This window comes from Rhinoderma darwinii, chromosome 6 (genome assembly GCF_050947455.1).
Source record: "Rhinoderma darwinii isolate aRhiDar2 chromosome 6, aRhiDar2.hap1, whole genome shotgun sequence".
NCBI classification, from domain to species: Eukaryota; Metazoa; Chordata; class Amphibia; order Anura; family Rhinodermatidae; genus Rhinoderma; species Rhinoderma darwinii.
Window position 1 is genome coordinate 73,555,968 of NC_134692.1, and position 27,820 is coordinate 73,583,787.

Below are 27,820 nucleotides of genomic sequence, written 5' to 3' on the forward strand. Positions count from 1 at the left end.
TGTTAACCAATTTATTGAAAATCAAAAAAACCCGCTATAATCTAAGTAGTTCTCGAATCCGAAGTAGTCCAATTACCGAACCTATAAAAAATAAAAGCAAAACAATTATTGTACTTCCCTTTCCTAGGTCCAGCGCTGGAGTGATGGGAAACTCCTAACGTCACTGCCCATATATGGATGGATAGTGACATCAGGAGAGGTGCTGGAGTCCCCTGGCAGAGCGATAGCAGAGGCTCTGCCCTGGGACTCAAGCCCAGGGAAAGCTCCTGACGTCACCGTCCATATATGGACAGTGACGTCAGGAGCAGTGCTGCTGTGACTTCGGTCCAGGAATAGCTCCTGTCGTCACTGTCCATATATGGACAGTGATGTCAGGGGCTTCCCCGGAGTCGGAGTCCCTGGGCAAAGAGCGAATAGAGTCTCTGTCCCAGGATTCCGGCCCTGGGAAACTCCTGACATCACTGACCATATATGCTGGAGTCCCCGGGCAGAGCTCTGGCTGGTGCTCTGCTTGGGGATTCCTGGGCCGGAAACTCCTGACGTCACTGTCCATATGTGGACAGTGACTTCAGGAGCTTCCCTAGTGCTGGAGCCCCAGGGCAGAGCACTATCTAAAGCTCTGCTCGGGGACTCCAGGGCCAGGAAACTATATGGATAGTGATGTCAGGAGCAGTGTCAAATATGGATAGTGACATCATGAGCTTCCACATCGACAGAGTCCTGGGCAGAGCGCTAGCTGATGCTCTGCTCTGGGACTCCAGCGATAGGAAATGCTTGACGTCACTATCCATGTATGTACAGTGACGTCAGGGACAGGGGCAGGATCCTTTTTAAACGGTTGGAACTCGGATGGCATCCAAGTGATGGCCGTTTTTAAACGGCCCCATTGAATTGTATGGGAGCCCTGTGGCTATGAGAAAGGCCCAAAATAGGGCATGTTCTATTCTTTGATGGCCCGGTAAAACGAGCCGTCAAAAAATCACCCGTTTGAATAGCCCCATTGAGATTCCAGCATCTCAAAGCCCCTAACGTCACTGTCCATATATGAGCAAGGGCTTTCCTAGGACAGTAGGCCCAGGCCAGAGAGCTTTCGATGCTTTGGCCGGAGACTCCAAGCTTTCGATGCTTCCCTGATCTAAGCACATAAAGTAGCGCTATCCCCTGGAAATCCTTTTGTGAGGGCCAGGCTCAGTTTTTAACAGCCGTCACAAGGACTAATCCCTGAAAAACAGCTGTTAAAAAGTGATCGATTGAGTTCTGTGGGGGCCGTCTGGCCTTGAAAACGGCCAAAAATAAAACGTCCTATTTTTTGACAGCAAGTATTTATAGGCTGCTAACAAAAAAAAGGCTGTGTGAATACAGCCATAGAACTACATTGTTCTAAAAACGGCCAAGTGATGGCCATTAAAAAATCGATTAGATACATGTTGTGTACTTGTCATTTCACAAAAATTCTGCCGTGATTCTGGCATGTGTAGCACTGGCGGCCGCGGGTCTCATTTACCCCAGCGGCCACCAGTTTTCTTGTCCTCTGCGCGTCTCTCTGCTCTGGGACACTGGCGCTCTCTGCGCTCTCTCCCGGCCTGTGCCCGTAGGGTGCGTGCGCACTCGTCCCAGTTCTTAAAGGACCAGGAATATTGCTCCCAACCTATCCCAGCTCACCCTGGACTTTAAGGAACTCTTCCCACTTCCTCAGCGATTGAGCAATACTGTTGCTGACCTTGTGTTAGGCTACATTCACATGAGCGTATCAGATACACACGCATGAAAAATGCGCGTGAAACTGGTCCGTGTGTGTTGCGCTATGCATCAGTCTGCTTTGCGAGTGGCATGCGCTATTCACGCATTCGCAAAGCACATCTTTTTTTTTTTATTATTATTTTTAATTGAATAGATGCGCAAATCATGCACCGCACACGGATGTGCATCCGTGTGCGGTGCTTGGTTTTCATGCACCCATTGACTTCAATGGGCATGTAGGTGAGTGAAAATGCACCAATGTAGGACATACAGTGAGTTTCACGCAACTGACTCTCGCTTCGTGAAAAATCCTGCATGTGTGAACAGCCCCAATGAAATCAATGGGTCCGTGTGCTGCGCGTGATTTCCATGCGCAGCACACGGACGTTATTCACGTTCGTCTGAATGAGCCCTAAGTCTGCAAAGGTTCCATAGCCTGTTCCTGATTCAGTGTTCGTGATGACTTCAGTATCCGTGTCCTGTGTCTGTGACCACTTCAGTATCCGTGTCCAGTGTCCGGGACAAGTCTAGAATCTGCGTCGTGTCCAAGACCAGTTCTGCTTCCAATAATCCAGCACAAACCAGATTCCGATAATCCAGCAAAAGCCAGCCGGCCATCCAGGCACCACCGACCAGTGACTGTCCTGTATTTGTTTGACCAGCTGCTACTCCATTACGGCGGAGAGGCCCAGTGGGCCCACAACCACGGTGAACGTTTGCTCAGGCCATGGACCTCGCTGGCAAACCCAAGACGGCGGTCCAAGCGAATCCTCTCTGGGAACGTGAAGTACTTGAGTCCACTAATCTGCAGTGCTTCCTAGACACCTTCCATATCGTCTTTGAAGAACCAGTCAATCCTCAGCCCCACTTTTATTCTCTCTACATCAGGCATGTTCGACTGTGGGAGAGTATGCCATCCAATTTCGTACTCTCGCAGCAGAGCTTGCCTGGAATGAGGAGACCCTGATGGCTACCTTCTGGCAGGGATTAGCCAGTAGGATCAAAGATGAAATGGCAGGGATTAGCCAGTAGGATTACAGATGAAATGGCAGGTCGTGATCTCCCATCTTCTCTGGATGCCCTCATTCTGCTGGCCACCCATATTGACCTGAGATTCCGAGAATGCTTTGAAGAAACCCTCCAAGAGAGAAAGTTCCCTAGACTGGCGCCTAACTTTCAAAGACCACTGCTGCCTCCTCCCACTACAGCTTCTGAAGAGCCTATGCAGGTTGACTGGGTCAGAATATCAGAGCAGGATCAGCAGCACAGACGCACCGCTAACTTGTGTATGTACTGTGGGAGAAAGGGTCACTATCTGCTCACAGTCTATCTCGTTGGTGAAGCGTCACATTCCGGCCTACTTGGATTCTGGAGCAGCTGGGAACTTCATACACCAAGCTTTAGTGCACCGCCTCTACTTACCCATGACTCCCCCGAAAGAAACCTCTAGCTCTGGTCATCTGTGGCCCGACCCAATTCTGTTCATCACTGAGCCATTGAAGTTACAAGTGAATGCCCTACACTCTGAACAAATAACCTTCTACGTTTTACCCGTGGATATTAATCTAATTATTTTGAGACTACCCTGGCTTCGCAGGCACGCTCCAGTGCTTGATGAATACCTATACGAGTATAGACCATTGGCATACGCCAAACAATAATTCGTCCACACAAATCATAAAGCAAATATCAATACCTATACCAGACTGTGAAGACTACTAGTATATCCAGAAAATGAAACACACATAGCACAAGTCATGTACCATGACAATATAAAATAAACTTTATTGAAATATACATAACACATTGGCCATCAAAATATAAAAACAATATAGCACACAGTTAAAAAGGAGAGTATGGAGGAGCTGCGTGAATAATCCAATATATATGCTACCATACTATAAACATCCTGTGATGTGGTAACAAATGCAGATATCTATAGAAAAGATAATCATATAGATCAAGTATTTGGACAACAGAAGCACATAAATATATTTAGCACCTAACAGAAGAGCACACAATTGTGCATACATATAAGAGTATACAGCTAACGCTCCAAGTTGCACCCAAAACAAAGACCATGCTTTATAAATAAAGGATATTGCACAAACCCATGGACTGCATGATAGGAAGCACGCAGGAACACTCCACACTGACCGCCCCCGACACACGTTTCGCCGTCAGCTTTCTCCAGTGCTTGATTGGAATTCTGGAGAAATTCTTCAATGGGGACCTTGCTGTCACCTCAACTGTCTGCCTGTAGTTCGTCCTGCCTGACCTCCAGTGCCTCGGTCACTCCCTGGTCTACCTCAGCAATATGCCGTTTATGCAGACGTGTTCAGCAAGAAGGAGGCCAAGACCTTGCCTCCGTATCGCCCATACGACTGTCCAATAGAGTTGCTCTCTGGGAGTTCACCTCCTCGTGGACGGGTATATCCTCTCTCTCTCTGCCCGAGACCCAATCTATGTCAGCATATGTCAAGGAAAACCTTGAGAGGGGGTTTATTAGAAAGTCAACGTCTCCAGCCAGAGCTTGATTTTTCTTTGTAGGGAAAAAAGATGGATCCCTCCGGCCCTGCATAGACTATCGTGGTCTGCATAAAATCACTGTACAAAACAAGTAACCCTTGCCGCTGATCTCTGAGCTTTTCGACTGTATTCATGGAGCCAAGATTTTCACTAAGCTCGATCTCTAACAGCATTTAACACCGGAGACGGTCACTGTATCACGTGATACCCTTCGGTTTGTGTAATGTTTCAGCTGTGTTCCAGGAATTCGTGAACAATATATTCTGGGATCTGTTGTATGTCTGTGTAGTGGTTTATCTGGACGACATCTTGATCTACTCACCTTATCTGACAACACACCGGAAGCATGTTCGCCAAGTACTGTCATGCTTAAAGGGGAACGACCTCTACACTAAACGGAAGAAATCCATCTTTGAAAAGAAATCCTCGCCCTTCTTGGGCTATATTATCTCTGATCATGGACTTCAGATGGATCCAGAAAAGGTAAAGGCCGTTCTAGATTGGCCTCGTCCTCAAGGTCTTCGTGCTATACAGAGATTGCTGGGTTTTGCAACTTTCAACAGACAGTTTATCCCAAATTTTTCTTCGCTTACCGCTCCCATCTCTGCTCTCACCAAAAAGGGAGCCAAGGCAAAGGATTGGCCCCCTAATGCTGAATCTGCATACTCAGAGGTTAAAAGGTCCTTCACTTCTGCCTCCGTGCTACACCATCTAGATGTCTTCCGTCAGTTCTCGTTGGAGATTGACGCCTCTTTCATTGGTGCTGGAGCAATTCTCTTCCAAAGTAACTCTAAGGGAAAAGCTGTCTCCTCTGGCTTTTTTTCTCTAAACACTTCTCGGAAGCGGAGAGGAATTATTCTGTTGGAGATCATTAGCTTCTAGCCATCAAGTTGGCCCTAGAGGAGTTGAGATATCTGTTGGAAGGTTCAGCACACACAGTTGTCATTTACACAGACCACAAGAACCTTACCTACATACAGTCGGCTCAACCACTAAATCTACATCAAGGCAGGTGGTCGCTTTTCTTTGCCAGGTTTAATTTTCAATTTCATTTTCGTCCAGCGGACAAAAACGTCAAGGCAGACAAGCTATCCCGATCATTTGAGACAACTGACCACGAAGAGTATTTACAGCACAGCATTCTCTCACATAGAATAGCGGTTACTCCTTTGCAGATCAAAGACATTCCTCCAGAGAAAACCTATTTCCTTCCTACAGACAGGAAGAAAATTCCAAATTGGCAGGTTATTCTGGCATTCGAAAAACAAGTGATTTCATCACCTGCCACGATTGGTGGTCCACGCTACCCACGGATGTCCACCTGTACCAAGTGTGCCCAAAACAAAGCTACTCATTTGAAGCCTGCGGGTCTACTAAAACCTCTGCCGGTTACTGATGGTTCCTGCCTCTGCTGGATGCACCACTGTTTGGGACGTGGTAGATAGTTTCTCCAAAATGGCACTTTTCGTTCTTCTGTCTGGTCTTCCCTTTGCTCCTCATCTGGCAAATCTCATCATTCTGCATGTCTCATCTGCACGGATTGCATCTGCACATTGTCTCTGATCGAGGCGTTCAGTTCACATCCAAATTCTGGAGAGCTCTCTGCAAACTTCTGGACATAAAACTGGGCTTCTCTTCTACATACCACCCTCAATCCAATGGCCAAGTGGAACGAATTAATCAAGTGCTCGAAAACTATATCCGCCATTTAATTTCAACTCAACATGAGAACAAGCTGCAACTCCTTGCGTGAGCCAAATTCGCATATAATAATCATACAAGCGAATCCACTGCTACTTCTCCATGTTTCATAGTTTACAGCCAACATCCTTGTGTGCCTCTCACTGTGCCTGCTACCTCCGAAGTTCCTGCAGCCAATATTTCCTACGGAAGCTTTCTCTAAATCTGGCAACAAACCAGTCAGGATCTTGCAGGCTGTGGCGCAGATGTAGAAATACACTGATAGGAAGAGAAGGCCACCTCCTCAATTTTCCCCCGTTACGAGAGTCTGGTTGTCCTCCAAGTATTTCTGTTTAAAGGTTCCTTCCTACAAATTCGCTCCTAGATTTTTCGATCCCTTCGAAGTTCTGCAACAGATCAATCCTGTGTCATACAAGCTACGTATACCTTATACTCTCAAAGTTCTCGAGTCCTTCCATTTGTCACCCGTTTTGCATCTGTTTTGTATCCGTTCTGTGTCCGTGTATCAGTTTTTGACGGCCGATTGTGGCCCGTTTTGCATCTGTTTTTCATTGTCTGTTTCTCATGTGTAGATAATGCCACAGTGTCCTCTGTAGAAAATGCTGCATTGCTCTCTATATATAGTGCCACACACCCCCTGTAGATAATGCAGCAGTGCCCTCTGTAGATAATGCCACAGTGCCCTCAGTGGATGCCACAGTGTTCTCTGTAAATAGTACCACAGTGCCCACTGTAGATAGTGAACACTGCTCTCTGTATATAGTGCCACACCCCCTGTAGATAATGCCAAAGTGCCCCCGTAGATATTGCCACACAGCACCTGTAGATAGCGCCACACAGCCCCCTGTAGATAGCGCCACACAGCCCTCTGTAGATAGCGCCACACAGCCCCCTGTAGATAGCGCCACACAGCCCCCTGTAGATAGCGCCACACAGCCCCCTGTAGATAGCGCCACACAGCCCCCTGTAGATAGCGCCACACAGCCCCCTGTAGATAGCGCCACACAGCCCCCTGTAGATAGCGCCACCCACGCCCCCTGCAGAAAACGCCACCTACGCCCCCTGTAGATAGTACCACCCATGCGCCCCTGTAGAGAGTGCCACTTATGCCCTCCAGTAGAGAGTGCCACCCACTGCCCCTCTTGGATAAGCCCCTGACATCAATGTCCATATATAGGACAGGGACATCAGGGGCTCCCTCTAGGAGCAGAATCCCCAGCCAGAGTGTCGACAACACTCTGGCCGGGGATTCTCTCCAGAAATAGCCAGACGTCCCTGTTCATATATGGACTGTGACGTTAGGAGCTCCCTCTAGGAGAGGAAGCCTCGGCCAGAGCATTTCCAATGCTCTGGCTGGGGATTCCGCTCCAGGAGTAGCCTGTGACGTCACTGTCCACATACGGACAGTGACGTCAGGGGTTAACTCTGGCAGGGAACTCCGCTCCAGGAGGAGTCCCTGGCAACACTGTCCATATATGGACAGTGACGTCAGGGGCTCCTCCTGGATCGGAATCCCCAACCACAGTGTCGGCAACGCTCGGGCCGGGAATTCTGCTACTAGAGGGAGCTACAGTGGCGCTATCTAAAGGGGGTAATGCTATCTACAGGGGGGGGGAATGGGTTGCACTAAATTTCCCCGCTAGGTGCTGCCAGAAGGTGGATGCGGCAGCACCCGGTGTTTAACTTGTGAACAATACATTAAATAGGATGCGCAGCCGGACCTCCCATGGAGCCATACACAAAAACGCTGCAGGTAACGATTTTGGATCCGGCTCCTGCACAGGTCCGGCGCTGTACAGCGACGCATTTTATGTCCCACTTGCCAGAACAGATCCCATAAAAAGCTATGGGATCCGTTCTAACATCAGTTTCTCTCCGGCTTTTCTACAACACGCCGGAGGGAAACGGACAGGAGCAAAGGACATATATGAACGGCCCCTTAGTTTAGAGAAAAAGACTGCAGCAGGATGACCTAATTAATATGTATACATATATCAAAGGTCAATATAGAGATCTCTCTCATGATCTGTAACTATAAACAAGGGGAAACCACTCCGTCTAGAGGGAAGAAGGTTTCTTCACCAACTTTTTATTGTAAGAGCATTGAGACTATGGAACTCTCTGCCAGAGGAAGATGTCATATTGAATTCACTTGAAATTCAAAATGGGCCTGGATGCCTTTCTTGAGTGTAATAATATTACAAGTTATGGTTACTAGATTATTCCAAATGGGTCAATGATCCAGGGATTTTATTCTGATTGCCACTTTATTTAAACAAACTAAGTGTTTGGGCGTCCACTTGGCAAATGAAGTTTAATGTAGATAAATGTAAAGTTATGCATCTTGGTACCAACAACCTGCATGCATCATATGTCCTAGGGGGCGCTACACTGGCGGATTCACTTGTTGAGAAGGATCTGGGTGTACTTGTAAATCATAAACTCAATAACAGCATGCAGTGTCAATCAGCTGCTTCAAAGGCCAGCAGGATATTGTCGTGTATTAAAAGAGGCATGGACTCGCGGGACAGGGATGTAATAATGCCACTTTACAAAGCATTAGTGAGGCCTCATCTAGAATATGCAGTTCAGTTCTGGGCTCCAGTTCATAGAAAGGATGCCCTGGAGTTGGAAAAAATACAAAGAAGAGCAACGAAGCTAATAAGGGGCATGGAGAATTTAAGTTATGAGGAAAGATTGAAAGAATTAAACCTATTTAGCCTTGAAAAAAGAAGACTAAGGGGGGACATGATTAACTTATATAAATATATTAATGGCACATACAAAAAATATGGTGAAATCCTGTTCCTTGTAAAACCCCCTCAAAAAACAAGGGGGCACTCCCTCCGTCTGGAGAAAAAAAGGTTCAAGCTGCAGAGGCGACAAGGCTTCTTTACAGTGAGAACTGTGAATTTATGGAATAGCCTACCGCAGGAGCTGGTCACAGCAGGGACAGTAGATGGCTTTAAAAAAGGGTTAGATAATTTCCTAGAACAAAAAAATATTAGCTCCTATGTGTAGAAATTTTTCCTTCCCTTTTCCCTTCCCTTGGTTGAACTTGATGGACATGTGTCTTTTTTCAGCCGTACTAACTAACTATGTAATATTTGGAGTCAGGAAATTATTTTTTCCCTAAGCAAAGGAAAATTGGCATTTGTGAGTTTTTGCCTTCTTCTGGATCAACATTGCATGAAAATAGACTGAACTGGTTGGCCTTATGTCTTTTTTTCAACCTTACAAACTATGTTACTATATATTATAAAGGTTACTTACGTTCCATAAAATAGGGACCAGACTCAATTTTCCAGACAATTTGCCCTTTTTGAGTTCCAGTTACACCTCTATTCTTGGAATCCCAAAAGTTTGCAGGAGAATTTTCATCTGAAAATAAAAGTAAATAGTGTCAGTATTAAAAAAGAAACAATGTAAAAGCTACATTTTGGAAAGTTTACACAACATGGACCAATCATTAGTTTACTTTAACTCGTTAGTGACAGCCCATAGGTGCTTATACGGTGTTAACTAACGGGCTTTATTCTGATGAAGTAGCCTTTTTACGGCGTTGCATCAGAATAAAACAACGCGGTCGGAAGCAGTAAAAGCTCCCTGCTCTCAGCTACCGGAGGTAGCTGATGGCTTGGAGCAGACCTGCTCGAGCAGGTGGGATCTAAATCAGCATCGATCCCGCACCTTTAACCTGATCACCCAGGGTGCCGATGGTTTGTATGGCAGCCAGGGGCCTAACAAAGGCCCCCAGGTCTGCCTTTAGTGAATGCCTGTTAGGCCATGCCAGAGGAATGGCCTAACAGATGCATGCCAGTTTTACACTGACAGGCAATAATACAATGCAATACAGAAATATTGCAGTTTATTATAAAAAGCGATCAAATGATTGCATGGTAGTCTCCTAGTGGGACTAAAAAAAGTAAAATAAGAAGTTTATAATAAATAAAAAATAAAGAAATAAAAATCCCAAGTTAAAAAAAATAACGTTTTCCCCTTCATTATGAAAAAATGTTTACACATATTTGGCATCATCTGTAACGACAACTATAAAACAATTACATTATTTAACCCGCACGGTGAATGCCGTAAAAAATAAAATTAAAAAAAACTGCGAGAATTGCTGTTTTTTGATCATCCTGCCTTCAGAAATTTTGGGGAAAAGGTGATCAAAAAATCATATGTACACCAAAATTGTACCAATAAAAACTGCACAGTTTTCCCGTAAAAAAAAGCCCTCATACAGTTATGTCAGCAGAAAAATAAAAAAAAAGTTGTGGCTTTTAAAATATAGCAACACAAAATAAAATGATTAAAAAAAAACTGTTTTTACTGTGTAAAAGTAGTAAAACATATGAAAACTATACAAATTTGGTATCGCCACAATCATAATGACCCACTGAATAAAAGTATTATGTTACATATACCACACCATAAACGGCTTAAATTTAACAAAAAAGATGGCAAATTTCCCCCAAAAAAGTAAATTAAAGTTAATCAATAAATTCTATGTACCCCAAAATTATGCTATTAAAAAATACAACTTGTCCGCAAAAAACAAATCCTTATACAGCTATGTCAACGGGAAAATAAAAAAATTATAGCTCTTTAAATGCGACGATGGAAAAATTAAAAATTGCTTCTACATTAAGGCCTAGAATAGGTTGTCACTAAGGGGTCAACCCCTTAGTGACCAGCCTATTTTGGGCCTTAATGACCAAGCAATTTTTTTCCTTTTTTCATCGTCGCATTTATAATAAATATTATATATATATATACATACATATACATACACACACACACACACATATATATATACACATACACTGTATATATTTACTTTTTATATAATTTTTTGATTAACTTTTATTAACTGTTTGGGGGAATAGAAAAAAAAAACAATAATTCCACCATTGTTCTATGCATTTTAAATTTACGCCGTCCACTGTGAGGCGAAGATAACATGTTACCTTTATTCTATGGGTTGGTACGATTACGGCAATACCACATATGCATAGGTTTTTTATGTTTTACGACTTTTGCACAATAAAAACACTTTCGAACTAAAATTATTTGTTTTTGCATCGTCGCTTTCCAGGAGCCATAACTTTTTAATTTTTCCGTCCATGTAGTGAGTGATATGTGGGCTTGTTTCTTGAGGGAGGAGATGTAGTTTTCATTGGTACTTTTTTGGGGTACATGAGGCTTATTGAACTTTTACTATTTTGGGCATAGATCCATGTCAGGCCCCCAGCTGCCATAGCACCGCATCGGAGCTCCCACCCTCTGTAAACAACTTAAATGCCGCGGTCGCTGTTGACCGCAGCATTTAAGGGGTTAAACGGCCACGATCTAAGTAAACTTCTCGCTACCGTTGGAGCAGGAGCCCGGTAGTCATCAGACAGCCGAGCACCCGCTCCAGCCTACATGGGACACCCGTGCAGGACTTAGACTAGGCTGCAGTGAAAATGCGGCGGCGGTGGCCTAGCCCTAGACCCCTTCGTGACTGCCGTGAAAAGGCGTACTGGTGGTCACTAAGAGGTTAAACTGTTACTTTAAGTCTTAACCGCCCCTATAAATATCACATAACATTTATTCAATAGTTGTAACTTTGCATTTAACGGCAACTTTGCAACTAAAAAGCTTACCCTAGGGGGGCGTGGCCAGCTGCTGATGTGAGAGGACGTGTGTGGCGATAGCTCCGGGCCAGCATCCTGTCTAACATCCTCCTGACGGTGCTGTAATCCCTGAAATCAGCCAAAATTCCTTACCTGCTGCTTCAGAAGGGAAGGACATCTTCCAGGACAAAGATGAGTCCGCCTAAAGCTATGGACGCGGCTGAAAAGCTGAAATCATATGCCCGCGTGGTGATCCAAGATGGCGCCGGCGGGAGCTCTGCGACGCAGGCGGCTGCGGCGGTTGTGGCTGGGACATCAACACCGACTCCTTCGGTGCAGGACGCGGGGATCACGCTGCAGGAGGCCTCGGATAAGCTGCTGACAGCCATCCTGGAGACACGTACGTCGCCAACGGCTAAGATCGACGAGGTGAGAGTGGATGTGGGCCTACTGAGACAGGACCTGCAAAATGTGCGGGAAAGAGTCACGGAAGCGGAGGGCAGGATTTCAACCTTGGAAGATCTTACTGCTAACATGCCTGCGGCTATACAGGATCTGCACCGCAAAGTTGAGCTGTGGCGCTAGAAAGCCGACGATTTAGAAAACAGATCGCACCGCAATAATCTCCGCATTGTGGGATTGCCAGAGAGGGCGGAGGGGCAGCGGCCTGGGGAATTCGTGGAAAAATGGCTGAGGGAGATCTTTCCAGCCACCTCCTTCTCGTTGGCGTATGCGGTGGAAAGGGCGCACAGGGTCCCAGCACGACTACCAGTTCCGGGTGCTGCCCCAAGACCCCTGCTTGCTCGGATGTTGAACTGTAAAGACCGGGATACGGTTCTGCTGGAAGCTCGGAAGGATTCGATTTGAAAATGCCTCTGTATCCATCTATCCGGATTTTTCTCCTGATTTGCAGCGGCAGAGGGCGTCATATGTCCCTATTAAGCGCCGACTTAGGGATCTGCAGATTCCGTACTCGATGGCCTATCCGGCTAGATTGCGGGTTGTGGATGGAGATCGTGCCATATTTTTTACGGATCCTACTGAGGCGGATGAATGGCTCACGAGAAAGCACAGGCGCTCTCCTCGTTGCTGATCGTTGTGGATATGCAGGCTGGGAGATCATTGCCGATATATGGAACTCATGGATGCCCCATATTGTTTGCATTGCAGATGCCCCTGTTGATTGTATCCTTATAAGATAATAATGCGATGTTGTACCATGTTATCTGCAGGCTGGTCTGTGGAGCATAAGATCCGTGGCACGTTCTGGGATGTTTAGTCCTCATAATCTTCTCCTTATATGTTCTGAATATGAGGTTTGCAGGGCATTCAATGCGTGTCAGGCTTTAATATGTTTCTATAATATTTGGTGGATGGGATGCTGGCCAGGAGGGAAGACGCTATGCTTAAATATATAGTGTGTGTGCGGCGGAAATACGCTAGCCTTAGAAACTACCCCCTAGATTATTGGCTACAAAGGTTTGCTCCCGTTGAGCAATGTATGTTCTTGGTTCTGTTATGAAGGATAATGAGTCAACTCACATGGATGCAGAAATGAGCATAAATGGTGTACACCTATGGGAATCGCAGACGGGTTCGGGACAGTTGATACTCAGGGGCTCGTGGGTAGGATTCTGGGCTATGGCTATTCAATATGTGTTAACAGTACGAAATGGCAGGATTACGGTTAATGTCCTGGAATGTCCGGGGAATGGGTTCTCCTGAAAAGCGGCATATGATATTCGCTGCTGTGCGGCGACAGTGTCCTCATTTAACGTGTCTACAGGAAACACACATGACACCTGATAATGTGAGGATTTTGAGTAAGCCCTGGGTGCAGTGGGTGGGACATGCTACCCACACGTCGTATTCTAAGGGGGTGGCTATATTGGTGCATGTTGAGCTCCGATGGAAATTGCTACAATCCTACATTGACCCCGAGGGGCGGTACATATTTCTGCATGCGGTTATTGATGAATGTCCCTATGTGATCTTGGGGGTGTACAATCCTCCGCCAGCCTCCTTGGCAATACTTCAAGAGGCCGTCCGATTTGTGTCTTCCTACCCGGGCTCCCGGGTGATCATGATGGGGGATTTTAACTTGGCTATGGACCCTGGTATAGACCGCTTCCAGGGGAACGGGGGTAGAGGTCCTGGAGGCCTCTCTCAGTTAGGTCTCCTTGTGAAAGAGATGGGCTGGATCGATCTGTGGAGAGCGACACACAAAGGGATTAGAGAATATACATGTCACACCCCACAATACAATGCGCTGTCCAGAATTGACTATATTGTTGGCTCGCCTGCGGTTTTCCAGCAGGTGGAATCTGTAGCTCATTTACCAAGGGGGATCTCGGATCACAGCCCAATATTACGGACATTAAAAAGGCCACAGGCAGGCAGAAGGGGAGTGGGTAAAATTCATCCGTTTTGGCTTCAGCTCATTCAGCAAAATGATCATATACCGGATCAGCTATCGATTTTTATAGAAGCGCATGCTCAGATGGAGAATCGCTCGCTGGTGTGGGACACCCTCAAGGCCTATTTGAGGGGATGTCTCTGATCCTCCATATCTTATGTAAAACGCGCTTCTGCCCTTCAGGAGGAGGACTTAGCATGTAAATGTTCGCAGGCGGAAGGGGTGTTCGTCCAGGATCCCTCGCCGGATAACAGGAATGCATGGCTGGATTTGGGTAGACAGTATTTACAGGTCTTGAGGGATAAAGCTTCTCGTAGTCTATTCTTTAGTAAACAATCTCACTTTGAATTGGGCAATCAATCGGGTAAAATTCTTGCTCATATGGTTAGGAACAGTTCTAGATCCCCTCTGGTGATGGGTATAGTGGGGCCAGGTGATGGAATCTGCACCTCCCCAGGGGATATCCTTGCGCAATTCACAAATTTTTACGATCAGCTGTATTCTTCAAAGGTTGATTATGTGCTGGATGAGTTGGAGCTGTATCTGGATGGAATATCGTTTCCTACCTTGACAGCAGAGCAGGTGGCAATGCTAGATGCTCCTTTTACCGTGGAAGAGATTTTGGAGGGGATGGCGTCTATGTCTAAGGGGAAGGCCTCGGGGCCAGATGGCATACCCCTGGAGGTATATTTACAGTATGGGGAGTTGCTGGCCCCCCAATTATTGGCCCTGTTTGAGCATAGCTATGTGAGCTCTGCTCTTCCGGAATCCATGTGTGATGCCACCATAATTGTGTTGCTGAAACCAGGCAAAAAACCTGATGAATGTGGTTCATACAGACCGATTTCACGGTTGACTGTAGATTACAAAATCTTTACCAAGATGCTGGCTAATCGGTTATGCACTGTGATAACTGAGATCATCCATTCAGATCAGTGTGGCTTTATACCGGCAAGTCCACCTCTGAGAATATAAGACGGGTGCAGGTAGTGACACAGATTGGCTGGGGGGGAACAGCAGGATTGGGCGTTGGCATCTCTGGACGCGGCAAAAGCTTTTGACTCGGTTGAACGGCCTTATTTGCTGGCAGTGCTGCGAAGATTTGGGTTTGGGGACGGATTCATTAAATGGGTCTCCTTGTTGTATAAATCTCCACGGGCGCAGGTGCTGGTGAATGGGGTCCTGTCCCCTTCCTTTGGCCTCCATAGAGGCACGAGGCAGGGGTGTCAACTTTCGCCACTTCTCTTCGCATTGGCCATAGAACCACTGGCCATTAATATCAGGCGTGATCCCCCATATATGGGGATTAGAATAGGGACCAGAGAGGACCGGATAGGGTTGTATGCGGATGACATGGCGCTATTTATGGCGAACCCCAATGCCACTCTTTCCCTTATTAACGACTTTGGGAGGTATTCCGGGTTGCTGATTAACTGGTCCAAATCGTATCTGATGCCTTTGAGACAGGATGACTGTGGATGGAGCACTCAGTTCTGTGGTCTGCCAGTAACTCCAGAATTCAAATACCTGGGGATTAATATTGCTAGGGATAGCTCTCGATCGTACGGGTTAAATGTAGCGCCTCTGGTCACTTACTTAAGGGATAAAATACAGTTGTGGAAAGGTCTGCCTTTGTCAGTGGCAGGACGCGTTAACATATTAAAGATGATTGTCTTGCCGATGTTTTTGTATGTGCTAGAACACATGGATGTGTTGGTGCCTAAACGTTTCTTCAAAATAATAAACTCGCTGTTCGCGCCGTTTGTATGTGGGGGGGGGGAAGAGATCTAAACTCAAGCTGTCAATCCTACAGAGACCTAAAGATGAGGCGGGAGCTGCGTTACCGGATGTCTTTTTATATTATCTGGCGGGTCAGCTCAGGTACTTGGTTTCTTGGGTCTCCCCCCCACCCCCCTAACGACTAATGCGGAGTGTCATCTAGCTCGGGTGCTGGGCTTGAAAACCCTGTGGCCGGTATTGGAACTGCATGATTTTAGGCACCGCTCTGTTACCCCTGCATAAGTTGGCCAGACGAGTCTGGCAACAGGCTAGAGACATACTGGGGTTTGTGGGGATGGTGGCGGAGAGTCCGCTGTGGGATAATCCGAGTTTCTCTCATTTGCATGGGATGCTGGGGAAAAACTACTGGTCCTCTAGAGACGTAAATACTCTGTCACAACTGCTAACGGACGGAGGATCTGCCATGGCGGTGAGTGAGATTCGTGCAGCTTTCAATATACCACCGCGGGATGAATTATACTGTATTCAGCTTCATCATGCTCTACTAGCACAATTCCCACTGAACTCCACGACATACTCTAGTTATGACTTGGTGGTGAGGTTGAGCACTCCGTTCACGCGCGGAGTCGTGTCACAAATTTATTCCTTTTTACTAGATGCTAAATTGCGAATGGAGCCCCTTGTGGCTGAGGATAGGTGGCGAGCACTTATTCCACAACTTACAGCGGAGGACTGGAGGGAGGCTCAGGGATCCCACTTGCTGGTTTCACCAGCTGCAAACAATAAACTAGTGCAACTGTTCATTATCCACCAATGTTATTTAACACCCGTAAGGTTACACCGTATGGGACGGATGGCATCCTCACAATGTCATAGGTGTGGAGAGCAGAGGGCTGATTTTATTCACTTAATGTGGGGTTGCCACTGGATCCTTAGCTTTTGGGAGGAGGTGGTCGCATTATTGATGGCAGTGATGGGAAGGACGATACCTCACAGGCCGGAGGTGTGTTTGTTGGGACTGCTTCCTGAGGAGCAGTGGTCAATATATGAGTGGATTTTCCTCAGAGAATCACTATTTATGGCAAGGAAGGCGGTGGCCATAATGTGTATGGCTGATAGGGTACCGACAGTAGCGCAGTGGCGTAAATTGGTCAATGAAATACTTCCCTTTGAAAAAATGGTGTATAAACACCGGGGGAAACCGGCTAAATTCGATCTGATCTGGGGTGGCTGGTGCTCATCGAATCTCACTCACTGTACAGTCCGAGGGTTATCTGCTGCTTTGACTCAAGCTGGGGGCGGAAGTGGGTAAGGGACTCGGGGGGATGGCACACCCATGTGTTCTTTTCTTTGCAGTACGAGATGGTTGGTGCTTTATTGCAGAATATTGAAACGTGGGCATTTTATTTCTTCTTGTTTCGTGTTGCACTGGATTAAAAGTTTTATTATAATGCTTTGATCGATTTGTACTATACATACACTACCGTTCAAAAGTCTGGGATCACCCAGACAATTTTGTGTTTTCCATGAAAACTCACACTTATATTTATCAAATGAGTTGCAAAATGACTAGAAAATATAGTCAAGACATTGACAAGGTTAGAAATAATGATTTTTATTTCAAATAATTTTCTCCTTCAAACTTTGCTTTCGTCAAAGAATGCTCCATTTGCAGCAATTACAGCATTGCAGACCTTTGGAATTCTAGCTGTTAATTTGCTGAGGTAATCGGGAGAAATTTCACCCCATGCTTCCAGAAGCCCCTCCCACAAGTTGGATTGGCTTGATGGGCACTTCTTGCGTACCATACGGTAAAGCTGCTCCCACAACAGCTCTATGGGGTTGAGATCTGGTGACTGCGCTGGCCACTCCATTACAGATAGAATACCAGCTGCCTGCTTCTTCCCTAAATAGTTCTTGCATAATTTGGAGGTGTGCTTTGGGTCATTGTCCTGTTGTAGGATGAAATTGGCTCCAATCAAGCGCTGTCCACAGGGTATGGCATGGCGTTGCAAAATGGAGTGATAGCCTTCCTTATTCAAAATCCCTTTCACCTTGTACAAATCTCCCACTTTACCAGCACCAAAGCAATCCCAGACCATCACATTACCTCCACCATGCTTGACAGATGGCGTCAGGCACTCTTCCAGCATCTTCTCAGTTGTTCTGCGTCTCACAAATGTTCTTCTGTGTGATCCAAACACCTCAAACTTCGATTCGTCTGTCCATAACACTTTTTTCCAATCTTCCTCTGTCCAATGTCTGTGTGCTTTTGCCCATATTAATCTTTTCCTTTTATTAGCCAGTCTCAGATATGGCTTTTTCTTTGCCACTCTGCCCTGAAGGCCAGCATCCCGTAGTCGCCTCTTCACTGTAGACGTTCACACTGGCGTTTTGCGGGTACTATTTAATGAAGCTGCCAGTTGAGGACCTGTGAGGAGTCTATTTCTCAAACTAGAGACTCTAATGTACTTGTCTTGTTGCTCAGTTGTGCAGCGGGGCCTCCCACTTCTCTTTCTACGCTGGTTAGAGCCTGTTTGTGCTGTCCTCTGAAGGGAGTAGTACACACAGTTGTAGGAAATCTTCAGTTCCTTGGCAATTTCTCACATGGAATAGCCTTCATTTCTAAGAACAAGAATAGACTGTCGAGTTTCACATGAAAGCTCTCTTTTTCTAGCCATTTTGAGAGTTTAATCGAACCCACAAATGTAATGCTCCAGATTCTCAACTAGCTCAGTTTTATAGCTCCTCTAAACAGCAAAACTGTTTACAGCAGTGCTAACATAATTGCACAAGGGTTTTCAAGTGTTTTCTAATCATCCATTAGCCTTCTAACACAGTTAGCAAATACAATGTACCCTTAGAACACTGGAGTGATGGTTGCTGGAAATGGGCCTCTCTACACCTATGTAGATATTGCATTAAAAAACAGACATTTGCAGCTAGAATAGTCATTTAGCACATTAACAATGTATAGAGTATTTCTGATTAATTTAATGCTATCTTCATTGAAAAAAACTGTGCTTTTCTTGCAAAAATAAGGAAATTTCTAAATGACCCTAAACTTTTGAACGGTAGTGTACGTGGTCTACGTACCACGGTCTAACGTCAGGTGTACCTGCGAGTGCACGTATCTTTCTGTATCGATTCTTCTGATATATGTACTGATGATTGTATAATGTTATCCTCATGTATGTGACGGTTTGACTTTGACAGTTTATTTTCAATAAAACGAGTTTAAAAAAAAAAAGCTTACCCTATATGAAAAATGCTTACCCTTTTGTAAAAAGATATACTCTACACTCACTACTCCCAAAGGCCAAAATAAAACTTTTAAAGGGGTGTTCTAATTTAAGACACTTATAATATATCGACATAAATGTCTGACAGGTGGCGGTTTCACTTTGGGACTTCCACCTATAAGGAAATCACAGGAAAAGCTTAATGTTTCACAACTCCCATAAACTTCAAAGGGGAAAGCAGCATGCATATGCTCTCTACCTCATCTTCTCTTTTATGGAGTGCCAAACAGTGAGAACTAAGGGTCTCTCTGATCCTGAGACCTCTATATATCAGTAGAATAACTCTGGCCTATCAGATATTTATATCAATGTGCCATAAAGGTCTCAGATGGGAATACCCCATTGAATGACAATCCTGGGTAAAACTGATACTCTGTCTATTGTAGGGCCTGAGGGGGTGGTGCATAAAACAAGCATTCAAACAGCACCAATGAGAGAATACCACCACCCTCTCACACCTGTACTAGGCAGAGTATAGTTACAGTTTTGCATGAATTGCTATTTCAGTTTCTTAAAATAGAACTAATACAGCCCCACAGTGCCCTTAATACCAGTGTCAGATACACAGTGCCCCACTGGTAGTGCCGGCCATAAAGTGCCCTCTATTTGTGCAGAGACTTCCAAGGAAAATTAAGAATTGGCACAGACCTAAATAGTAGATAAAATGCACAAAGCTCTTGTGTTTTATGAGTAAAGAAACATTATTGTCTCAAATTCATAACGTATTTTAAGGTGCATACCTCTTTATCAGATGCAATGAGACATATGGAACAAACAGTACAATGTGTAATAAAAATATATTTTTTAAAACCGCTAAAATTGTCGGAAGGGTTTGTGTCCTGGAGGGTGAGGTATAGAATTAATAAGTACATTTGTAAAAGTAATATTACATGATTATATTTAAAAAAAAGTGTGTATAAAAATACAAAAAGGGATAACTCCATAATGAATAAAAAATTATTGGACTTTCAAAAAAGAATATAGAAGAGCCAGGAATAAAAGTAGAAAGATTACATGCAGGTTTGGCATGGTAACCACACGCCCGCACCTGAGTTTTAGGAGAAGTGGGAGCAGGACTTCAGTTTTGCTGGGCAACAGAACGGGGCATGCACATTAAGGGGAGCTAATAGTAGGGTAACAGGTTTAGATGGTAAGCCAACGCTAGTGCCTGCACATTGGATGACATAAAAATGGTTGCTATGTAATAGGACGCTAGCGTGGGGAGGCTGTGGCTCGGTGAGCTCTGTCCCGTGATGAAGGGGGCTGTGAAAAGACACACAGACCATTGGTGAAGTGACAAATCACCTTTTTCTATCTGGCAGTCTGATGGACGAGTCTGGGTTTGGCGAATGGCAGGAGGACGTTACCTGCCTGAATGCATTGTGCCAACTGTAAAGTTTGGTGGAGTAGGGATAAAGCTATAATGTTGTTTTTCAGAGTTTGGCCTAAGCTCCTTCGTTCCAGTGAAGGGAAATCTTAATGCATACCAACACATTTTGGACAAATGCATGATTCCAACTTGTGGGAACAGTTTGGGGCAGACACTTTTCTGTTCCAGCATGACTGTGTCCTAGTGCACAAAGCAATGTCCATAAAGGCATGGTTGGGTGAGTTTGCTATGGAAGAACTTGATTGTCCAGCAGAGAAACCTGACATCAACCCCATCGAACACCTTTGGGATGAAATAAAACAGAGAATGCAAGCCAGGCCCTCATCTTACATCAGTGTCTTCCCAGAGGAGTAGAAGCTGTTTAACTGCAAAGGGGGGACCAACTCCATATTATTACCTATGGATTTAGAATAGGATGTCACAAAAGCTTCTGTAGGTGTAATGTGTTGGTGTCCCATTAGTTTTGTCCATATAGTGTATCTACCAAGACATACACTGATATATATGAAAGGATGGAGCTATGTCTTTTGAGGACACTTCATGCTATGCATCAAAAGGATGCAGCTATCCTTCAACAGTCATGTCCTTCTGAACTATTAGGACACAGACAAGCATGTCCTGATGGTTGGGGGCCGCATAGAACAGAATTGTGGCCTCCATATAGTGCCCCCTCTGATATACAATTTTTAATTCCACTGTATAAAACCACTAATCCTAATGCATAATTGACAATCCCTAACTAATCTATAACCAGTACCAAGTTACGTTAACTAACAGATTACTTTTTGAGGAGCTAGTTGGAAACAAGCGTTCATGCCGACAATGGGTGGGCGAAAATTACACTTCTGACCGATTCTGTTCTATCATGGAGATATTTATTGGCCATTCTTCTCTAGAAATAATCGTCATCGCTTTGACTGTAGTGTGTAATAGGAGTCATAGGAGTTATACAAAAGATTGTATACAGACAAGGATAAGAAGTGTGTGTGTGTGTGTGTGTGTGTGTGTGATGCAAGTGCTTTGTGCGACTTAAACTGGCCATACATGATTTCATAGTGACAGCAATTTGCCATTTCTGAACAACTTGTCATTCATGGTTGGCATGTGGAGGTTTTTTTTTGTTTATTACAACATCGCCATGACAAATGCCTATTGATCACTGCTAATCTGTGGCCTGATCTGGGTTCCCATTGATGCAGATCTATTGGTCAGCATGAACGTCTTTCCAACGTCAGCACCCAACAACCGAAAAAAAACCATTGCAACTTTTTAATACATGCTTGCCTTCGGTCAGTGTCTATCACACCCATTTTGTCACAAAAAAAAGGCTTCCTCCTCTAGCAGATCACAATATAGTCGCCACAGTCTGCACTTCCTTTAGAAATCAATGAAAACATAATCAAATATACAATAAAGAGTAGGCATGTGTAGGGATCATATCTGCTGTCAGGATGCAGAGCTTTACAAACCTAACAAGCTGAGAATAAGTAGTTTTCTCAGCTATACGGCCATGCTCCTATAGAGACTCTGCTCCTTCCCTGACAAGCAAGGAATAAAGCTATTTCTATTGGCTGCTCTACTGAGAACAGAGAATTATCATGCAGAATACTGGCTGAGGGGAGAGTGACTGAGAATGCGTGTCCAGCAGCACTAAGCTCATTAGGTGGATGTGCATAATGCTATACACTTTGAACACCAGGTGGCGCCATACTGTGTAAGTAAATGTCATAACACTCCACTGGATTGTGCAGCTTGAAGATGGCAAATATTGTTACTTTTTTAAGATTTATACAATGAATATAAAATGTAATCATGGAATTAACAATTTAATAGTTGAACTAGATTGCTATTGTACTCACTAGAAGTCAGCACTCTGAAGTGTCAATAAGAGAGCTAGACACAGAAACAAATAAGTGGGAAAAAAAAGAAAAATATACACCCAAAAAAATATTCAAATTCAGTGCATCCAGATATTTATTCATTTTAGGTACCCACACACGTAGCGGATTTGTTAAGGATTTTCCGCAGCAAATTGCCGCGCTTCTGTGCTGCAGATTTCACCCCTTCTACATTGAAAAAAGGTGAATTCTGTTGTGGACATTTGAAAATCCACAGCATTCTTTGATTTCCGTGCAGAGAATTTTCCTGCAGAATGTGGATGAAATGTGTTCAAAACGAATCCAAATGGTTGGTACTATAATCCGCTGCAGGATTTTTGTGTGCAAACAAACCCACATGGTAAATCTGCAGAATCTCCATCCTGTGTGCAGGGAGCCTTAGCATACAATACTTGGTTCTAGCACCATACGGTTAAAAAAAAGAATATAATACATTTACTATTGCAAATTACAACCCAAAAAAAAAGAAAAGAAGGTAAAAATACAAGAGCTATTGAAATTGCCTATGAAAATATTCGGTGTCGTGTCACACAATCTCAATTACCCAAATTGGATAGAACTCTCCCCTTATTAAATAAAATAAAACACAAGAGTAGTGTATTCAATTCTTAATAGTTTATGAGCATTCCAGAATTTCAGAATTCTATATACTTTAGTAAGCCCAAAGTCTTTGCTGGACTTCGAGCAGAAGAAACAATTTGCAAATGTGCTGGACCTGTTCAGTATCCCATGTGTTAACGCTCTGAGTTCCGTTTGTCCAAAATAGCCAACATTAGCCAAACATAATGGCTTCTAAGATATTGGAATAGAGCTAGCGGAGTTATCAGAAATAAGTACTCTACATCATATAGATATATGGAAGAAATAGACTATAAAAAGTATTGACCTTTATTCAGTTTTGTTACATTGCTTATAGGAGTTCTGGATGTATGTATGTTTTTTTTATTTTATTTAGCCCAATTATCTTGAAGATTAAGAGAACTAACGTAATAAAAAAAACATCCAACCTAGACAACCGGAAAAAAATATCTGTCAGCATGGATTTGGTTAAACTCAGAATTTCATGGATTATAGTTAATAGAAAATTGTTCTTAATTTTAAATAGCCATGAAGCCTTCTTTGCTCGCATATGTTCCTCCCCTGGTATTAATACTTACTCCCTCACCATGAAATTGTGGACTACGGGTCACTTGGGTATGGATCATGCTACGCAGGTTGACAATCATATTGGTGTTCTTTCAGCACCTTGAAAAGTTCTAAACAAATTTTGGGTAATGACACTGGGCAACCAACCTCCCCTACCGGATTCCCTTCCCTTTTGTCAATTATTTTTTGCGTTTTATTTTCCTTCCCTTCATTTCCCCTTCTTTTTTTGAGAATATGTAAATCTCCCAAAGTAAAAACTTCTGTACACTGGACCATTGACTGACACTTTAGAGTGGTGCTTTATTGGGGAAATTATGCAACTAGTAAGGGTATGTTCACACGGCCTATTTACGGACGTAAATGGGGCGTTTTTGCCCCGAATTACGCCCGAAAATAGCGCTGACAAACATCTGCCCATTGAAAGCAATGGGCAGACGTTTGTCTGTTCACACGAGGCGTAAATTTACGCGCCGCTGTCAAATGACGGCGCGTAAATAGACGCCCGCGTAGAAGAAGTGACCTGTCACTTCTTTGGCCGTAATTGGAGCCGCTATTCATTGACTCCAATGAATAGCAGCGCTAATTACGGCCGTAATTGACGCGGCGTTCAAGCGCCTGCACATGCCGGTACGGCTGAAATTACGGGGATGTTTTCAGGCTGAAACATCCCCGTAATTTCAGCCGTTACGGACCCCCGCCGTGTGAACATACCCTAAAGGTTCATTAAGGTAATTTACAGATGCCCCAGTCTAAACTGAATTTATATTGGTGACACTTTCCACATATATACAAATGTTCAAGAAATGGGTTTGTTTTCATTAGAGGGAACCGGTCACTTCAAACATGCCATCTGATCTCTGGTCAACATGTTATAGAGCAGGAAGAGCTGAGCAGATTGATATATAGTTGTGTGCAAAAAGACACAGGATATCCTGTATTTTATGGATTTAAATATCTGCTCCCTCTAGGCTTAAGAGTCCAGTGGGCGGTCTTACTCATTGATTGCCAGCTGTTTCTGTATTCACACTCTTATTAGGAAGGCTGTCAATAAAAAATGGTTAAGACCACCCACTGGACTGTTTATTAGCCCAAAGAAAGCAGGGATTTAAGTGAATAAATTACAGGTTATCCTGAATCTTTTCCCACAAAACGATATATCAATCTGCCCAGCTCCTCTTGCTCCAGAACACAATGCCTGCATATCAGAGAGTATTTTAAGGGCTTGTCCACACACAACAGAATTGCTGCAGAAAATTCTGCAGCAATTCCGTTGAAAAACTCAGACATTCACTGTGGCAAATACGCACCATTTCCTATGGTTTTTACGGCAGAAAATGGTGCGTATTTTGCGATGTTTTTCACAATGCTGGGAGATGGAGACCTCTCCTCTGAAAAACACAGCAATTCTGGCCACATTCCGCTGCAGGAATTGACATGCTGCTGTCCGAAAAATACGCACCGCAGGTCAATTTTTTCCATCCGAAATTTCGTCAGGAAAGACGCGGAAATTCTGCAGCGTGTGGACGAGCCCTAATTGTTACTGGTTTTCTTTAAAAAAAATAAAAGCTTTAACATAAGCTGTCTTAAGTAAGATCTGGAAAAGCCTGCCCAAAACACTCTCCCATAATTGTCATGGAGTTCTTTTTCGACAGGTTTCCTATTTTCAGGTGCAGCAGCTCTGGCAAGATGCCTGCCCCTATAATCATGTGAAGAATAGAAAAATAGATCCAACTCAATGATATAATGTGAAATGAATTGGCACAGAATTTTAGACCTATTTAAATATATATACATTTCCCAAAGTTATTGTTAGCAGCAGTGATTTAAGATCTTTGAATAGCTGGTAGAAAATTCCTCTACAATTTTATCCAAGTAACATGTATGCACTTTCTTAAAGAACAGTACAAAAGATCTAACTAACTAGTCTCTGCATCATCATATCTCTCTTCCTGGCTAGACAGTGTTAAAAATATTAATTTATTCAATAGATTAATTATCTGATGTGTGTGTGCCCTATCAAAGCAGCAAAAATCAATTCCACTGCGGGGTCACCCATATATATGCATGTATGACATCTTGTGAACACAATTTTAATTAGAATCTGCTTTTAATAGGATATATTCAATCAACATGCATTTATAACACAAATGTGTCCATTCTCGAACATTTAGAAGACTCCTTATCTTATTATTTTTTATTCCTATTTGAGACAAAACTATGAAACACTAGTAATAAGTTCCGAAGTCCCAAATATGACAATGCAAAATAGGAAAAATGAAGATTAAATAAAAATAAGCACAAAACGAATACAATTAACCCCTTAACCCCCGGGCCTGAAAAGGTCTTAAAAAGGCTCTGTCACCACATTACAAGTGACCTATCTCCTACATAAGGAGATCGTCGCTGTAATGTAGGTGACAGCCAGTGGCGTAGCTATAGGGGTCGCAGCGGTCGCAGTTGTGACCGGGCCCCCAAACTTTGTATGTGCCGTGATGCCAGCACTTCCTGATTACGGGCATGGTTTGTTTAGACCTCACAGTCACATGGTACACTGAGTGTACCATGTGACAGTGATGTCACATGAAGGGGCGTTCCAGCCACTGTGGAAGAGCAGATGCGGAAGAGCATGGAAGACTGCAGGTGAGCTGCAGAGGGGGCCTGTAATGTATGTGTGTTATAATGTACTGTCTGTTGTATTGTACTGTCTATGTTTGCAGTCGAGAGAGGAGAGGGGGGCTTTAAATTCCAGGCTCCCCTCTCCTCTCTCCACCGCAAGCACAAACTGCACGACACAATACATTACAAACTGTGAGTCGTACTCCACCTGGGGGGTCGTGTGAAGACCTCTGGGGGCTCGCGAACCACTCACCGAGGTCCTGCTTCTAACTGTATTTGCGTCCTCGGGACGCAGATCCAGTTGAATTTAATCCTGGCGCAAGGAGCTGACGGCTCCTTCCTCCAGCATTCACTGCCATGAGCTATTAGAGTCTCAGCGCAGACAGGCTCGATTTAGTGACGTCGTCGCGCCTGTCTGCGCCGAGTCACTCAACACAGGGAAAAGGAGAAGGATCTCCTCCACCCGTCGTGGGAACGGGGATAGGTAAGTAACGTTATTATTTTTCTATTATGCACATATGGAGAAATTATACTGTATAAGGAGGGGGGCTAATATGGTGGCAGCTATGAGGGACATTATACTGTATGGGGGGCTGATATGGTGGCAGCTATGAGGGGTATTATACTGTCTGCGGGGCTGATAAGGTGGCAGCTATGAGGGGCATTATACTGTATGGGGCTGCTATGGGGGCATTATACTGTGTTGGGCAGCTATGAGGGACATTATACCGTAAGGGGTCTGCTATGGGGTCATTATACTGTCTGGAAAGCTGATATGGTGGCAGCTATGGGGGCATTACACTGTAGGGAGACAGCAATGGGGGCTTTATACTGTGTGGGGCAGCTAAAGGGGGCATTATACTGTATGGGGGCATTATACTGTGTGGGGCAGCTAAGGAGGGCATTATACTGTGTGGGGGCAGCTATGCGGGGCATTATACTGGATGGGGGCATTATACTGTATGGGGGCAGCTATATGTGATATACTGTATGGGGGCATTATACTGTATGTGGAAACTATAGAGGCATTATACTGTATGGGGCTGCTATGGGGCATTATACTTTATGGGGGAATTTATGAGGGGCATTATATTGTATGGCGTCTGCTATGGGGGGCATTATACTGTATGGGGTAATATACTGTGGGGGGTTGCTATGGGAGCAGTATACTGTGGGGGTAGCTATGGGAGCATTATACTGTATGGGGGCAGCTATGGGGAGCATTATACTGTATGGGGGCAGCTATGGGGGGAATTATACTGGGGGGGCTGTTGGGCAAGACGGCTGGCCATAGGTGCGGCAGGCTTCTTGTGGTGTAGGGGAAGGGTGGGGGGCCCAAGCTGAATTCTTGCACCAGGGCCCATGAGCCTTTAGCTATGCCCCTGGTGACACCAGAGATTTTTATTTAGAAAAACAAACTATTTTTACCACGTTATTAGCGATTTTAGCTTAATGCTAATTACTTTCTTAATGCCCAACTGGGCGTGTTTTTACTTTAGACCAAGTGGGCGTTGTACAGAGGAGTGTATGACGCTGACCAATCAGTGACCAATGAGCGTCATGCACTTCTCCCAATTCATTTAGTCAGCGCATAGGGATCCTGCTAGATCACTATGTGCTGTCCTATACTGACACATTAACGTTACTGAAGTGTTTAGACAGTGAATAGACATCCCTTCCAGCCATGACGGGATGTCTACTGACAATCCCGGCACTTCGCT

The 27,820-nt window shown here is 44.5% G+C and overlaps 1 protein-coding gene across 4 annotated transcripts in view; it reads right to left on the minus strand.

The window, feature by feature from the left end:
- Nucleotides 1-27,820, minus strand: part of HECW2 (HECT, C2 and WW domain containing E3 ubiquitin protein ligase 2) — a 547,978-nt gene that overhangs the window by 341,167 nt on the left and 178,991 nt on the right. For all 4 annotated transcript variants that reach the window (XM_075829943.1, XM_075829941.1, XM_075829942.1 and 1 more), the window contains one exon: nt 9,244-9,351. In XM_075829943.1, the coding sequence (XP_075686058.1) occupies nt 9,244-9,351 (108 nt within the window). The remainder of the gene's footprint in view (nt 1-9,243; nt 9,352-27,820) is intronic.